The sequence below is a fragment of the Tamandua tetradactyla genome, chromosome 1 (assembly GCF_023851605.1).
Source record: "Tamandua tetradactyla isolate mTamTet1 chromosome 1, mTamTet1.pri, whole genome shotgun sequence".
NCBI classification, from domain to species: Eukaryota; Metazoa; Chordata; class Mammalia; order Pilosa; family Myrmecophagidae; genus Tamandua; species Tamandua tetradactyla.
In genome coordinates this window covers 55,200,906-55,219,312 of record NC_135327.1, presented here as the reverse complement: position 1 = coordinate 55,219,312, position 18,407 = coordinate 55,200,906, and the positions used below count along the sequence as shown (strand labels likewise).

The following is an 18,407-nucleotide window of genomic DNA, read 5'->3' as shown; positions in this document are numbered from 1 at the left end:
TATTATAATTCTAAAATATACTATCACACAAATTCTAAATACAGCAAAAATATATCAAAATACGTAAAAAGAAAATCCAATAAGGAGGATGGAATGAGATATTTGCTTAAAGAAGATGTGTCCCTGCTACAAGGTTAAACAGGAAATCACACTGCTTTCAAATCTAAGCTAATAACTAGCAAGCCATGTATTATTATCTTTACATTCTAACTCTACCTAGAAACTTAAAGATACATCTCACAGCACTGAATCAATTTACAGATGAATACAAGTAGATAATTGAATGTATATGAAATGAACTTCAAATTCTAATTTCATTATGGAAAAAGAAATTCAAAAATACATGATGGGGTGGGCAATGGTGGCACAGCAGGCAGAGTTCTTGCCTGCCATGCTGGAGACCCGGGTTAATTCCCAGTTCCTGCCCATGCAAAAAAAAAAAAAAAAAAAATATATATATATATATATATATAAATGTATATATGTATGTGTGTGTGTGTATGAAGAAAAATGCCATTTTCAGGAACAAAAAACTGACCTTTTTTTAAAAAAAAAAACAACACAATTATTTGAATATCTCAATTCTAACAGACAGGAAAGAATTTAAGTAAATTAGGATATATATTGTCTGCTACAACCAGAAATTTGAGTTCATTCATACAAGTTTATTCAAGTTTTTACCAGTTATAAGAAAAAAACAGAATATACTTCTACTACTCTCACTATTCAAAGTTAAAAATTTAATTTTGGATTAATTTTTTCTTCAAACATTCTCTAAACCTGAGCAAGTACTAGAAGTGATGTATGCTCAGTCTCAAGAATGTTATTCTATAACTGTGTAACCACTCCAAAAGGAAATAGGTGTTTCAGAATAAATCAACTCAACAAAAATAAAAATAATTAGGCAAGCATTTCTAATAAGATTTATAAAGAAAAACATGTAAGAACTATTTAGTTCTGGAAGATCCATGAAATGCTACAGTGAAATCTGTAGAACGGATAATGCATTGACTTTAAACTTCAGAATAAAAACGAATCAAATCCCACTAAGCCATTGTGCAGCATATTAGTAACTTTACGCATATGCCTCAAACAGATGCAGTTAATGCCCATACCTAAAGGGGTTATTGATCGTGGTTGTAGATGAGTCTCCCACTTGTGAACTATGACTTGACATGGACCACCGATAGTCTGCAATTTAAAAGTTAAATGTCTGCAATAATTTCTTATATCTTATTTTCTACCCATGACTTCATTAGATGTTTGTGGCCTAAGTCTTAAACTAAATATGAAACCAAGAGATTCATCTTGTTGATTATCAATATTATATGCCAAAAGTCGGGAAATGTACCATATCACAAAACATGATAAGTGCTGGAAGAAAATGAGGTTGAGGCAGTAAGCAAAGAAAAATGAAATGACCTGCCTGGCACACAAAACTACTTTCAACCCATTCTTAAATCTGCCTACTGTATTACTCTATTTGCTACAGAAATTTTAATTTTTAATATTATTTTGTCGTAAAGTTAATACCAAATATCCTTTATGTTTGATACGTTAGCAATCAATCAAGTATCACTAGATAGTCTCCTCCTCTATATCAATAGCTCTCCAAATGCTTTTAAAAGTCTAAACAACTCAGGAATAGCAGGAACAGGTACTTCAAGAACAATTATCACAAGTTACTCAAGGAACTAAGGGGCATATTGGACTGCGTTATTATACTTATTTAAGAATACATGTAAAACAGAAAGAAGATCAGATTTCTCATATCGTAGTAGCCAATGTTTCTGAAGAACACAGAAAACCCTAAAAGAAAGGGCAAAAAGTATGGGTACATTTGAAGATGAGTGTGATAAAAGGGGAACTAATATCCAAGTTTACCCTCAAGCCTTAGGGTTTATAAATTTCACATAGCTTGAAAATTCCTAACACTGCCTTCTGTTATCAAGTTCCCTTATCAAAAAGAAAACAGTTTTTTGTGTTATTGGTAACATATACTGTAATTTAGAACTAAGAATGAACTACCACCAAAGATTCACTGAGTATACCTAAAAAGGACTGAAATATTAAATGCTCCCTAATTTTCCTTTAATTATTAAAAAAAAACAAAGAAAATTACATACCAAAATAAAAGCAATTTTTAAATGCAAACTTTCAAACTGTAACCTCAGAAGGTATTTTAATTTTTCTTCTCTACATGTGCTCTGTAGAAATTTAGTAAAATATCAAGAAGCAAAAAGAACAAAAATCATTCATTATCACACCATTTAAGGGTAACCACTATCAACATTTTTCATATAAAATTTTTAAGCTCTTTTCCAGGCATATATTATGTATATTACATATATTATTTATAGTTTTAAAAACTTAAAAACATAAACTTCACTCTATATACTGTATATCTTTACATAACATTAAATACCCACTATAACATTTTACAGGATTTTAATATTGAGATATGATAATAAAATGTACCAAATGACAACAAATAAATATGTAAACAACTAGGAACATTATTAAATAAACATAAGATAATTCTACCACTTAAAATGACTATAGGTTAAAATCTTTTAAAAATTCACAAACTTCTAAAGTTTCAAAACTAAAACAGCATTAGATACTCATTCAAATCATTAGGGCTGAGTTATGAAAAGGAGATGCTCATTTTCTCTGAGCACTGGTAAAGTGGATAGTTTTTTTTTTTAATCTAAATACAAAACTGTCTTAAAATACGGTGAATTTCATTTCCATTACACTTCATTGTACATGTTAGGTGTTTTTTTATTAGAACTATTTTCCCATTACATCTTTGGGAATAGTTTTTTAAATGCAAAGTTTTTGTATCCTCAAAAGATGCAAATTTATTCATTTAATATGGGAACAATCTTCCTTAGCAATGTTAAGTAGGCAGGAAAGAATTAATCTAATCTCTATCCCCTATTCCCCCATTACCTCCCCAGCCACAAAACCTGTTCCTTACAAAGGTAATTTAGACCTATTTCTAATTAAAGTTACGAATCAAAAGTGGATTGAATATAATATTAAACGCCACATGGATAAAAAATAGGTAGAAAACAGTTTTGTTTTGATTTGATTCAGGTGTTCGGGGAACTTTTCAAAGTGTTCATTTGTAATACCTATACTTAACTGAATAAGAATAGACTCATGGACAAATTTTTTATGGGAAGCATATTTTAGCAGCCATTTTAACAACCCTACTGTCATGTATTTTAGTGAAAAAAAGGCATCCTATCTCACCAACCCACTACTCCAGAATAAAGCAATTACACTCCTAAAAAAGGAGTATTTGTGTAGTTCAAAAGGTCCAATTTGACAGATAACTTACAAAAGTGTCTATTAGCATTCACACTACAAATTCATGTTGGTTACCACAAAGCATTTTAAAATTTTAAAAAATAAGCGAGTTTTAAAATGCACTGAATTTCTAAAATGTGTTAGGACTATTTTATTGAATTATAGAAGATAATCTTAAAATTGAACTTTACTGTAATTCTTTGAAAAATAATTAAGATCTGAGAATTAGGGGAAATTTAAATCTCAACAGATAACTCCAAAATATGCAATCCTTTCTAATATGCTGTAAGAATTCATTCTTCAAGATCTGCAAAATAGCTGTTTAAAGAAATTTGGAGTCAAGTGGAAAAAGGATCTTTAGGGGGAAAAAGTAACATTATCAGTTCAAGACAATATTCCATTAACAGTATTGGTAGAGTTATTTCACAATTTAGCATATATTAAATCATATAACTGCTAAAATGTTTCAAACATGCATATTAACAAAAATATTTTAAAAATCAAATCTTAATGACAGCTTCTTACCAATTATTACTATCGCTCAACTATATCAAGCATGAAAAGAAAAAAATATCCAATATGTAGACTGGAAGTTTGTTTGTGTTTTTTTAACAAACCATCAAGCAGAAAGATCAGCTAGTCATGTAAGAAAGTAGATATCATGAAAAACGTAAATGAGAACTTTTAAACTTTTACTCTTTGTTTTCTTTTTTGAATTTTTTCACAATTTTGAAAAAACGTACATTTTAAAGGTGATCTGAGAAATTTACATCTCTGATGTCATACAGAGGCCAGCCAGGTCTCTTTTTAATAAGATCAATAAGAAAAATGGTTACCTAGGAACAAGTTAAGCAAAGAAAGTTAGGCTGGCACACATCTCCAGGAAGGTTCAAATCTCAGTTTAACAGCTAAGAGTATTTAACATCCAGAAGAATCTTCTACATTAAAAATCCAACATATAAAATGATAAATTGGGCTATCCAGAGAATGAACTGCTATTTGCCTATCACAGATGACCACTCTATGAAGGTTCTTTAAAAAGTCAGAGCAGATTAAGAACAGAGTAAAGAGTTTGTATGTGTTTAATTATGAGCGAACATTAGCATCTAAAAAAGTTAGAAACAAAGCATAGATGTGTTACTGAAAAATAAAGAACCATCTCCACTGAAATGCAGAAAAATTTTCAAACACAACATAATTCAAAACTAGCTAACTTTCACTATGACAAAACATCCCTAAATTCAGGCACAACTAAAGGGGTTGGACGTGGATCAGAAATGTTCAAATTATGTATTAAAAAGTATCTTTGGTGAAGATGTGAAATTAATGAAATATCTCTGCAGACTCACTTCAGCATTTTGATTCCACGAATACCCACTACCTTTGTTTGCTATATTTATATTTTCTAAGACAATATTTTGCTTTGTTACCTGTAAAATTATTTTTAATTACAACACATTTATGCTTTATTTTAATTTTACAAAGTGTAAGAGAACATGCAGATGTGAAAAAGTGAGAGAAAGGATTTTAGGCAGGACTTTTAGCTTTTAAACCAAAAGGAATATGCCAGAAAAAGCGAAGTATGGGAGAGAAAATATGAATGATAAAATTTTATGTATAATAAAATTTTAACAATGAAAAGGATTCTAAGAAACCTGTAGTTCAAACCCCTCATTTTATAGACAAGGAAGCTGAAATCAAGTGATTTGTTCAAGATCACAAAATTTTTAACTTAGATTCTTTGCACCTGCAACTGAGTAGACTAAAACTTTTGACCCAATAAAATGAATCTTATCTTACATTTCAGTTTTTTAACACTTTCATAATTATTTTGCATTCCTGCTATTCTTTATATTCATAAAATATTTCTTCCCCAAATCTGCACTGTTTCATGATCTAAGGATTCCCTGCATGTTACCGGTACCATTTGACAATGCAAAATTGAGACAAAGTTTTATAATATTTCTATTCAAAATTATGTTGCATTTAAAAAGCGCCACCAACTTTTAAAAGAAAAGAAATATCACTTTACATGGCACATGGGGAAAAAACCTCTTGCCATATGCATGGGATTTTATGTAGCTATTTACTCTATTCCATGAAAAACATACTTACCATGGCAGCCCCTGCATCACACGGTACATGTGTACACGATACAGAGCACCTACTTAAAGAAACACACTCACCAAAATATACTGTAAACTTTTGCAAGTATTACAAGGGGGAGACAAGTGGGTTTTTTTACTGTAAGCAGACTTATTGCCAATTTCTTTAAAAAGGCATTTTGAACTGATTTGCTGCTTTTGGTTACATGTCAATGAAGAAGAAAAAATACTATAGGTTGGCTTAATTTGACCTATGTTGACAATAGTCTTACTTTAGAAAACTATGGACAAAGGACATGCTATGACTTCTCTTGTCCAAATGCCCCTTTGCAAGTAAAATTTAGGTGATTTCATGTTACAAAGCTAAATTTCACAAAACAAGTATCCTAAAACTTTCAATGTCATGAGCACTATAACCTACACATCTGTACTCACTTGTTCAACTTATACTGAAGAACTTTGCCTCTGTATATAAGCCCTATGCCAAATACACGATAGATGGCCTTTTCCCAAATCGTGAAAGTAAGACTACTGTCAAGATAAGCCAACGTGATAATCAACAATAATGTAATTTAAAGTTCAATTACTGAGTATTTACAATATATTCTTAGATTAAGGAACGTAATAGGTGCAAAAGACAGCTGAAGTGGGTTTGTCAGTTTTCTTTATTTTTTTATTATGGTGGCCAAAAGAATGAAGTAATAGTGGCTGCTTGCATTTTTCACAACAAAAGTGTTCAATGTTACCTCCTAGGCCTGCTCCAGGAAACTTTTTTTTAAAAGTTATAACCCACATTTTGCTTTCCTTCATTGCTTTCTAAGCCCCATCCACATGCAGCCAGAGTATGCTCAAAGGTAAAAATCTGAAGGTAAAGAATCCTTTCAGCAAAGTAGCTTTAAAAAAAGAGGAATCAACCTTTTATTCGTGTCTAAATAAGAAAGTAATCCCCAAATAATAAATCATTGTGAGCAAGCAGATTTAACAGTCCAAACGTTTTCAGAAAAGATCCTTGCTTATCAACACCATCTTTGCAAAAATCTAAGCAGAATCGATTTTGATGAGTTAAAACAGTGCAGCCACTATAAGACGGCTATTGTGAAATAATTTACTAACAATTTACTCAGAGCTGGCTACAAACTGCTTTAAATGTATGTCCACTGCATAAGAATTTTAAAAAACAGAAAGAAAAACCTTTGCAACTGGTTACTAACTCGTTTACTAAAGTTACAAAAGAAAATGCACACTTATAGAGAACACTTATCATTAAAACCAATTTCATGATAGAGATACTGCAGCACATACTTACTATCAGTCTTTTAAAAATTCCATTGCAGACACAGTCTGCCTCTGAAGTGGCTACTTCTTGCTTTTTGGTACTAAAATGCTATTAATCTAGAGTTCTATCTTCCTTATTTGATCAAAACAAATTCATTTTACCCTGAATGTCTTCATTATTAAGTTAACTACTTTTGAAAGAAATAAATTTGCTGGAGAAACTGGAAACTAGATAAAGAACACATACCTTTGGCTCTAAAAAGCACCCTTTGAAGTAGCGATACTGAACTGATACTCCTCTGCTGAGTATAACTGCTGCTTTCCATGACATGCTATGAGGGAAAATAAAAAATCAAAAGTAGCAGCATCAACAACACACCAAAATGCATAAAGACATCAAAACTCATAAAACCCTTGTAAAGTCTGTGACTGATACCATTTATTCTCTCTTCCACAAAATTTTACCACAGGCCTACTCTACACCCAGCGCTGGGGCGCTGTGCTGAGTATGACAGAAAGTGCCCCATCTTCCAGGAGTTTCTAACTTGTCTAGGTAGACAGATAAGCAAAAACAAATAAGACAGAATTTCAAATCATAGTAAGGGCTTATTTGACCTTTTCTTTTTAATTAAAAAAAATTTTTTTAAACATAACAACATGCAAACACGAACCTTCTTACCACATGATTGTCCCATTCTTTGACCTTTTTATTTTTGATATGAGAAGTTTTAGAAGTGAGGTGTCACTGAAGAAGAACCTAAGCTGAGACCTAAATGATGAAAAGGACCACCCACACAAAGAACCAGAAATTCCAGGCAGAAAAACCAGGTAGCACTATGCGAAAGCCAAAGTCAGAATCTTCTCTGAATTCCCAGTTAGTTGTAGTGAGGGATGTTACATGGCAGCTAAAAGACACTGTAGCCAAAGGCCTTTGTGTCACAAGTAAAAGGTGAACATTAGCAGGTTACATTCATGTTCCTAACTGTTCCTTGTTCTAGCCTCTGACCAGTCCTGCCTAGCCTTCAGGCAATCAGCATCTATATTTTACTTGCTCAATGTCTTTCTCTGAACTATGCTATTCTAAACAGTAACTAAAGCTTTGGCTAACCAGCTGTGTCAAACTGAAAGGACTGACTACAATTCATGAGCATGACAGATTTTTAAATCAGCTTAAAAATCAGAGGCCAATGGTATCCAAACTGTGGCCGCAGGACTATCAACATTACCTGGCAGCTTGTTAAAAATGCAAATTCTTGGGCTCCACCCCAGACTTACTAAATCAGAATCTGTTATTAGGCCCAGAAATCTGTGTTTTAACAAGCCTCCAGGTGATTCTAATGAACACTATAGTTTGATAGCCACCGTCATACCTCATTACCCAAACATGAATTCAGCCTGAGTAGTTCAGCGAATACAGACCAACTGAAAACCCATTCTTCCATGATTTCAGATGGCTAGCGCTGCTCCCAAGCTGGTTTCATCGTGATGACACCCTTTGGTGGTTAACCGCCCTCTATTCGCTAATAAAAATATCCACCACCAACTACCACCCATGGTCCTAGCTTAAAAAAATCAAATGAATCTAGTAATAAAATACATATGTCCAGGCTCATCCTAGGCGATTAAGATTCCATACATTTGGGGTGGAATCTGGCCATGCTCAATAAAACTTTTGTTTTTTTAAATTTTTTATTAATTAAAAAAAATTACAAGAAACAAACATCCCCAACACATACACTCAGCAATTCACAATATCATCACATAGTTGCAGACTCATCATCATGATCATTTCCCAGAACATTAGCATCAATTCAGAAAAAGAAATAAAAAGACAACAGAAAAATATAACAAACAGAAAAAAAAAATTTTACAGGCCATATCCCTTACTGATCCCTTTCATTGATCACTAGCATTTCAAACTAAATCTATTTTAACATTTGTTCCCCCTATTATTTATTTTTATTCCATATGTTCCTCTCATCTGTTGACAAGGTAGATAAAAGGAGCATCAGACACAAGGTTTTCACAATCACACAGTCACATTGTGGAAGCTGTATCATTCTACAATGATCATCAAGAAACATGGCTACTGGAACACAGCTCTACATTTTCAGGCAGTTCCCTCCAGCCTCTCCATTACATCTTGGATAACAGGGTGATATCTACTTAATGCATAAGAATAACCTCCAGGATAACCTCTCAACTCTGTTTGGAATCTCTCAGCCATTGACACTTTGTCTCCTTTCACTCTTCCCCCTTTTGGTGGAGAAGGTTTTCTCAATCCCTTGATGCTGGGTCTCAGCTCATTCTAGAGTTTTTCTCAATCCCTTGATGCTGGGTCTCAGCTCATTCCAGAGTTTTTCTCAATCCCTTGATGCTGAATCTCAGCTCATTCTGGGATTTCTGTCCCATGCTGCCAGGAAGATCCACACCCCTGGAAGTCATGTCTCACGTAGATGGGGGGTGTTCAATAAAACTTAACAGGGAACTCAGATATTCACGGTTGGTTGAGAACTGCTGATTTAAAGCAAGGCTAGTAAACACTTGGCATGTGTGCCCCTACTACTCTTACCTGATAAACCTCAGAAACCTTCTCAACTGAGGGCTCCAGGCAGACTCTAGCAACTCAGAGTTGAAATTTATTTGCCATCTCTGCCACAAAAAGATGGCAAATTTTCAGTACTATGTCACTCACAAAACAAGTCAACCAGAGTATGCAAAACTATTCGTAAGTGTGCACAAGAGAATTAGTGGGAAGCTTTTAAAAATATGCTGGGTTCCCAGTGCCTGCCCATGCAAAAAAAAAAAAAAAAAAATGCTGGGGCTCTTTTCCTATCACTTGCTCAATCACCAGGGATAGGGTTTAGGTGTCTGTATTTTTTAAGAAGCATCCCCCAACCCAAGCAGTAAAGAAGAACTTTACTTTTATAAAAACAGCTGAAAATTGGCTGAGAAAATGTTTCACTGATGACAAATCAAAAAAATGGTGTTTGAGGTATCTGTTTTCCTTTCCATAGCTTATACTGTGGAACTGTTTTACTTTCCTTGGTTCTGCCTAGTGCACCTCAAATTTTCTGCTGGGAAGAACCAGTTTTTGTCTTACCCAATCTGTCTTGTGCCCAATATTTCTGGTCTACATACCCAGCTCAATGAGGTAAGTCCACTGTATTCATGGATGTCCCAACAATGTTGAAATACTATAAACGTGTAAATGCCATTTCTCAAGTTCTGCATTTCTCTTGTCATGGAATGATAAAAAATAGTTCTTCGACTAGCACTGGGCCAAAGCCACGTTCTGAGTAGCACTATTTTATAGGAAAACAGAATGTGATTTTAAAAAGCCTTAATAATCACCCAATCTAGTGCTTCTCCACAGGGGCAGCTGGATATATTTGTAGGCTACTTAGGATTTCCTCTTCTCTACCTTCCACACATACACTTGGACAACTCATACCATTTCTACAAACCCCTAGGTAGGATAAGTACCATCTTCGTTGACATTCACAAATTCTAACTCAACTCCTTTGCTGTACAGATGAGGTCACTGAGATCTCGAGTCATTAGATCTGACCAAGATCACAGTTAATTGCAGAACTGACACTGACACCCAGGACCCCCTTCTCCAGTTAATACATTGATACACGCCAGGCTAAATTTAGTAGTGATATATTTCATTTCACTAAAAGATTCTAAGTATGTGTTCTGCTCTCTGCTTTTAATTAAAACCATATACTTCTCAAGAAAACAATTCTATAGGCTAAGTAAAAGGTTAATTAGATCTTTCATCAAGAACATGCACTAAGGAGTCCATGGAATATAGTTAATAGTACAATTATAAAAACATGCTTTCACCAATTGTAACAAATGTACCACACCAATGCAAGGTGTTAAGAACAGGATGGTTTACATATGGGAATGCTGTATTTTGCATGATTATTCCATAAAACCACCTCTAATAATTTTTTTTAAATGTACTAAGAAGCCAAAAAAAATGCCTAATTTTTAAAAAAAATATGAAATAGTAATACAAACCTGTTATTTAGAAATATGGTGTTAAATACCAGATGAACCAAGAGTTGAAACCTTGCTTTTCATAACCAGCTTCATAAAACTAGCTCTCCCCATTAGGAGTTACAAATAGGGTAAGATAATGGGTAATTGGAGCTGAAGGGATACAGACTGTGCAACAGGACTGAATACAAAAACTCAAAAATGGACAGCACAATACTACCTAATTGTAATGTAATCATGTTAAAACACTGAATGAAGCTGCATCTGAGCTATAGTTTGTTTGTTTGTTTTTGTTTTTTGATATATTTTTTGTATTTTGTATTTTTATTTTTTTCTCTATATTATCATTTTATTTCTTTTTCTGTTGTCTTGCTATTTCTTTTTCTAAATCGATGAAAATGTACTAAGAAATGATGATCATACATCTATGTGATGATATTAAGAATCACTGATTGCATATGTAGAATGGAATGATTTCTAAATGTTGTGTTAGTTCATTTTTTTTAATAAAAAAAAAACTAGCTCTCCCCTTAAACTAGAAGCCTCTAAGTTCATAAATGGAACATTACAATTATTCTGTGGCCTGGCATGTCCATACTTACCTTTCACCTGTCTCATTCTCTGGAAGAAGAGCCACAGCATTTTGAGGATTCCAGTTTCCCAAAGCATCACAATTTCCACATATTGCAAAAACTTCTCCTAAAGAGACAGAACAACCAGTTACAGCAACATGAGCAGTAAAGTTTTAAATTTCAGTTTTAGGAACCAAGAAAAAAGCCGTCATCAACCAGACGCAGTCTCCTTTTCCAGAGAGGGACTAGCCTCACTGGAGATAGGCTGAGTGTGCCCAGCCCCACAGAAGCACCTGTGTCTTTACCTGACCCACCTCTGCAGAAGCAAAGCCAGAGAAAAGAATAAACTTCTCTTCATTTATTTAACTATTTATTGAGAAATTAAGCATACCTCTTGAATACTAAGGATACAAGGGGATCAAACCTGTCTCTCCCTTCAAGGTGGCTTCCAACTTGAAAGGGACAAACACAATACTTGTAAATATTCTAAAGAAATATTAACCAAAATTTTCCAGGAACTCAAAACAGTAGCCACTAACAATGTTAAGATCAAGAGAAATTATCAATGAGACAGCAGCAATGTAATAAAAAAAAAACTCAAAATTATCTATACAGTGAAAAGTTTAGTTTTTCTTTTTAAAATAATGACCACCATTTCATCTGAACACTTATCAGAAGATCTTAAAAACCAACATAAGCTAAATTAAATTTGCATATATTTGACAGAAGTCTACAACTTCTTGGATAAAAATTAACAGAAGTCTTTGACTTAAAAATGAAACCTTATGAATTAATACAATAAAAATTTAAAAAGAAAAATATAATTGAGGCCAAATGTAAAAGTTTAAAATGAACTCAACTCCTCCACATTTTGAGCAGCTTGACTTTCAAGCTGTAGGCTATGCTTTAGTAAAACTAGAACTGTACTCAGCTTTAGCCACCTGCATAAGCATTTCATAAGTTTGAACTGTCTAAATTTTACTTCAGATTCCACGTATGATAGTCATTTAGGATTTTTCCAGGATCAAAATATATGTGTGTGAAACAGGGTAGGCAAGTATAGAAATTTCCTGTCAAAATACTCATCATTCCATTAAAATAACCTTTTTTTCTTGCAATTAATTTAAATATGACTATGTTTCCCGATTTAAAAAAAAGGTAAACAATGGAGCTAAATATAAGACATAAATATTTGTTTCCAAGAGCATGTATGTTCCTATGTGACAATCTTCAGCTCCGAGCTCCCAAAGCACAGACTACCATAAAATCACTCATTTGGGCCCGTTATACTTCCTTCCCAATTGTTCAAGGAGTTATTTTTCGTCCCCACACAAACAGCAGACTACCCCCGGCTCTGGAGGGAACATGGTAAAGTGAAACCTATAGGTGATCCTGGATTTTACCAATTCCTTCTGCCATGTTATTTTATTTTTCTGCTGAGTCCCTTGGAATGTGGTTTCTGTGAGGGGGGAAAAGGAACCTTTTTATTATCTCCATTTTCAGGAAAGAGTCTGCCCCCTGCAATGGTGAGGAAAGCAAGGTGATAGGGAGGTAAAGGGGGAGTCTTTCCCCACATCTTGTCCATGTCCCACCACCTCCTCCTTCCCACAAATAGATTACTCTATAGTAACATTCACCATTATCTCTTTCCTCTAGTCTCTGAGAATGAGTGTCTCCTCTTGTCAAGCTGATCTTTCTGTTGCCAGTTCTGCTCTCAGTTCATTTGCCTGACAAGGTCAGCTCCTTCTAACTTAAATTGCCCACTCACAACTCCCTAACAGGGTACAATATAGTGGCGTGGTCTTCTCTCCCAAGAATAGGCGGTACACTGGATTGGAAGTAAGCACTTGACCTAAGAGAGCTAATCTACCAGCTGATTAGCAATTGTTAACCTACACAAACCAGTTCACAAGTTGAGCTCTAACCAGATCATCTTGGCTAAGAATATGCACACACACACATACACTGCCAACTGCTGTGATAGGTGTTAGAACAAAGACCCTGAATAAGGGTCAGTCACTCACTCATTCTCTGAAGACAAATTTACTGAGCCCCTGCTCTGGGGCCTGGCATTGGGCTAAGTGTGAGAATTCAGCATGAATAAGACACGGTCCTGTCCTCACAGAGCTGACAATGTATCCAAAAACAAAATTACCCACATATTCTATAAAAACTGCAAAAGGTGCTACAAAGTAGTACCTGGTCCCTAAATTTCACAGGAACCTAGTGGAAAGTAGGAGATTGAAATAGGGAAAATTAAGGAAGAGGCACAGATACAGGCAGAGGAAACAGAATTTGATAAGGCCTTAAGGGAGGAAGAAAGAAAGAAGAAATGCAGCAGCAGAGGAACTGAAAAAAAGGATACTATAGCCAGAGTATATTCAACAAGTAGGGTGGTGTTATCTTAGCCAAATATTTCACCTACTTCTTATACTAGCAAAATTTCTCTTACATTCATGCTACTTAAAATTATAGCCCAAGCATTTTTGTCCTGTCAAAAATTAAATCAAATTACAGCTTTTAAAACATACAAAACTAAGATACTTAATATTTGGGGAGGGTTTTTTTCCCAAGTTTACTATGCTTGGGGGACATTTCTGATATCAGGGAAGCCTATAGATATTTTCTTCTAAAAATTAAAAAATTAGGCCCTCTCTAATAAAAACTCCATACTTGACATATTCTAGATAAGAAAGAAATGCTAATTTAAATTAAAAGTATAACGACAATACCTGGTAAAAGAGTTCCTCTTATTTCGAAGGTAATCTGAGAAGGTGTCATTCTGACGGATATATTTTAGACGTTGTGCTAGGAAGAAAAAGAAAAACTGTCATTTATAGCATATGGAAATAGTAGCTCAAGATACTTTGATAGTAGTACCTACCAACAAAGTATCTAGAGCTATTTGGAGTGATACAAATGTTCTAAAAAGTGATCACAGTGATGAATACAAAACTATGTGATAATATTGTGAGACACTGATTGTATACCACATATGGAATGCATGTGTGTGAATATTTATCAATTAAAATATTTTTAAAAAATTTAAAAAAGGACAGGCCATAGTGGCTCAACAGGCAGAGTTCTTGCCTGCCATGCCAGAGACCCGGGTTTGCTTCCCGGTGCCTGCCCATGCAAAAAAAAAAAAAAATACCCAAGGCTCACCTTGATCTTGGGGTTAGCCCCTGTGAAACTTACTCCTGCAAAGGATAGGCTAAGCCTATTTAAAATTATGCCTAAGAGTCATCCCCAGAGAACCTCTTTTGTTGCTCAGATGTGGCCTCAAAGCCAACTCGGCAGGTGTACTCACTGCCCTCCCCACTACATGGGACATGACTCCCAGGTGTAAATCTCCTTGGCAATGTGGGACAGGACTCCCAGGATAAGCTAGGACCTAGCATCAAGGGATTGAGAATGCCTTCTTGACCATAAGGGGGAAAGAGAGAAATGAGACAAAATAAAGTCTTAGTGCCAGAGAGATTTCAAATAGAGTCAAGAGCCTACCCTGGAGGCTATTTTTATGCATTATACAGATATCTCTTTTTAATTATGATGTATTAGAGTAGCTGGAAGTACCTGAAACTGTTGAGCTACATATTCCAGTAGCCTTGATTTTTTTAAATTTATTTATTAATTAAAAAATTAAACCAAAAGAACATCAACATATATAATCAGTAATTCACAATATTATCTTAGTTGCATATTAATCATTTCTTAGAACATTTGCATTAATTCAGATAAAGAAATAAAGACAATAGAAAATGAAGTAAAATGAACACAAAAAAGAAAAAAAAGATTATACCTACCATGCCCCTTACCCTCGCTTTCATTGATCACTAGCATTTCAAACTAAATTTATTTTAGCATTTGTTCCCCCTATTATTTATTTTTATCCCATATGTTCTACTCATTTGTTGACAAGGTAGATAAAAGGAGCATCAGACACAAGGTTTTCACAATCACACAGTCACATTGTGAAAGCTATATCATTATTCTATCATCCTCAAGAAACATGGCTACTGGAACACAGCTCTACCTTTTCAGGCAGTTCCCTCCAGCCTCTCCATTACATCTTGAATAACAAGATGATATCTACTTAATGCATAAAAATAACCTCCAGGATAATCTCTGGACTCTGTTTGGAAATTCTCAGCCATTGACACTCTGTCTCATTTCACTCTTCCCCCTTTTGGTTAAGAAGGTTTTCTCAATCCCCTGATGCTAAGTCTCAGCTCATTCTAGGGTTTTTCCCAATTCCTTGATGCTGAGTCTCAGCTCACTCTAGGATCTCTGTCCCATGTTGCCATAGCCTTGATTCTTGAAGACGATTGTATAAAGATAAAATTATAACTTTTACAGTTACAGTGTTACTGTGTGATTGTGAAAACTTTGTGTCCAATGCTCCTTTTATCCAGGGTGTGGACAGAGTAGTAAAAAAAAATGTGGACAAAAAATAAATAAATAATAGGGGTTTAAGGGGTAAAATAAATTGGGTAGATGGAAACACTAGTGATCAATACAAAGGAGGGGTAAGAGGTATGAATTTTTTATTCTTTCTTTTTATTCCTTTTTTTGGAGTGATGCAAATATGCTAAAAATGATCATGGTGATGAATATGCAACTATATAATGATACTATAAGCCACTGATTGTACACCATGTATGGACTCTATGGGTACAAAGATGTTCAATAAAAATATTTTTTAAAGAAAGAAAACAAAGCAAACAAACAGAATCTCAAGTGTGAACAAGACTGATTTCAAAATCTTTATATATAAACGAACAGAATTACTTGGAAAGTACCTAACAAGTTTTAGGGCTTGAAATTACAAACCTATTCTGTATATATGGACCAAAAAACTGCAAAATATGTCCAACTTTTTATTTGGCAAGATTCTCTTGTCACATACTTTTTCTTCTGATAAGTAGCTAGCTGTTCTGCATCCTCTTTTCTGACCAAGTTCTGTTATGCTGAAGGAGAAAAACTTGTAACTACAGATATTAAAAAAAAAAAAAATTGACTCAAGAGTATTTCTATTTTAATAACAAGGTACTAGTTGAAATAACTAAAAAACCTAAGTACTACTCACTGAAAAAACCAATTACATTCTGCTACAAGTTTGAAACATAGTGTAAAAAATCTCTCCTCCCAGAAGACTCACTCTTTTCCAGTTTTCAACTCTACAATCTATTACCAAACTTGTTGACTGACTTCATCTAATTGATCTTAAATTCTAATTGATTATTGATTCTTGCTAAAGTTATCAACTCATCCAAAATCATAAGTCTCCTAGGAAGCTGTATTTTAGCTTCTATATCTCTTTCCCAAAATATATTTTATGTCACTGAGAATATTCTTCGTCACATCCCTGGCTTGCAATCACTTTGATCTAAACCCCTAAGCCCTTGAGATCCTTTACCCCCATTTTTTTCTCTAGCTGTATTTTCATTTCTTTATCAAACTAACTTATTTACATCTAATTTAAGTACCCAAAAGAGAAAAAACAAACAAACAGAATAAGTACCTAAAGGCAGGAAAATGGATAAAATAAATTCAATGCCAATTCTCAAGGTGTTTATATAACTTGAATAGTGAGAGTACTCCAAACCAAGAAACATCATATTCTACATACTTCTTCAAACATCCCTCAAAAAACTTTCCCACCCCAAGTCACCAGTGTTCCTAAGAGAACTACAATCATGTCTTTAGTCACATGCAAACACTTAACCCAGTTTTAATTGTTTATTTACATTTATACATTACTTTATAAAAAATCCTTAACTTTCATAGCTATTCATTCTTCGAGTTTCCCTTTGCTCTCTCAAACTCCACCGGAACACATGCAGAACTCTGCAAAGGTCATTTAATGAACACCCATAGTTAGCCACACTTGTGAGTCAATGTAGATGGCTCTGTACCAGTGGTTCTCAACTGGGGGTGATTTTGCCACCCAGGGGATATTTGTTAAGGTCTGGAGACATTTTTGGTTGTCACAACTGGAAGGGGTAGGGTGGGGAACCAACACCCAGTGGCTAGTGGGTAAGAGACAGGATGCTGCTAAATATCCTACAACACACAAGACAACACCCCACAACAAATAATTATCAGGTCCCAAAAGCCAGCAGTGCTGAGGTTGAGAAACTGATCTATAGCACCTAACTCACAGCAGGCTACTGTGAGAGTGAAGAGACATGAACTTGGCACAGTGCCAGGCATGGAGCTGGAGCCCAGTGTTAGCTATAAATTATGTGTTATCAAATTTACATCAATTAGAAGATGTAAAAGTTGAATACACATATTAAACAAAACTACCAGTCAATGTTGTTTCATGTTACTTGGATAAAGAATTCCCCATTTTGCAACTCAAACACTTTAGTTAGAAAAATCCAAGACTGCACTGGAGAGAAACCTGTCCTTGATCAAAATAATTTCTAAGATTTCTTAATCTACTTTCTGTGTCTAAGAGTAAACAGGATCTATTAAAAGTACATACATTCAGTTCTAACACTCTCCATGAATGACCTAGATTTAAAAACAGCTCTAGATATTTGGTGCGCATCTCACTAATGTGCAGTTCTCTGAATATCTTTTTTTTTTTTTTTTTTTTTTTTTTAAAGGGAAACATCTTTAAACATTTTCTTATTTTATTATATTTTGTTTGTTTGTTTGTTTTTTTTACATGGGCTGGGGCCGGGAATCGAACCGGGGTCCTCCGGCATGGCAGGCAAGCACTCTTGCCCGCTGAGCCACCGCGGCCCGCCCTGAATATCTTTTAACATGGTATCTGGTAATGAATTTGAGTATAATCCTAAGAATATGATTCTTTTCCTTAAAATGGTTCATAGAACATTGCAATCTTACATTTAATTTAAAAGATCTATAATAAGAAATTTAAGGCTAGTAAGAAAGCTTGGTTTTGAAGTTATCGATTTAATTTTAAGAAACAGCAAAAGCACCACCATCCAGCAAATCCACTAAATAAACAAACACTGCCTCCACATACAGCTTGTATTTTCACTTAGAGTTAACTGCCAGAGTCCTCAACGAAGGACAGTCTCATCTACATAAGCACATAGTAAGTACTCAAATATTGAATGGTCAATTTTAAATAACTAACCAATTTTTA

General features: G+C 34.4%; 1 protein-coding gene across 4 annotated transcripts in view; it reads right to left on the bottom strand.

The window, feature by feature from the left end:
- GPCPD1 (glycerophosphocholine phosphodiesterase 1) overlaps positions 1 to 18,407 on the bottom strand; it is a 68,919-nt gene that overhangs the window by 47,792 nt on the left and 2,720 nt on the right. For 2 of the 4 annotated variants that reach the window (XM_077116154.1, XM_077116161.1), the window contains exons 2-5: positions 14,014 to 14,089; positions 11,312 to 11,408; positions 6,946 to 7,030; positions 1,116 to 1,191 (exon numbers count right to left, since the gene is read on the bottom strand). In XM_077116154.1, coding sequence (XP_076972269.1) covers positions 1,116 to 1,191; positions 6,946 to 7,030; positions 11,312 to 11,408; positions 14,014 to 14,062 — 307 coding nt within the window. In that variant the 5' untranslated portion in view covers positions 14,063 to 14,089. Of the gene's footprint in view, positions 1 to 1,115; positions 1,192 to 6,945; positions 7,031 to 11,311; positions 11,411 to 14,013; positions 14,090 to 18,407 lie in introns of those variants that run through there. The other 2 variants (XM_077116164.1, XM_077116174.1) reach the window with 2 other exon arrangements.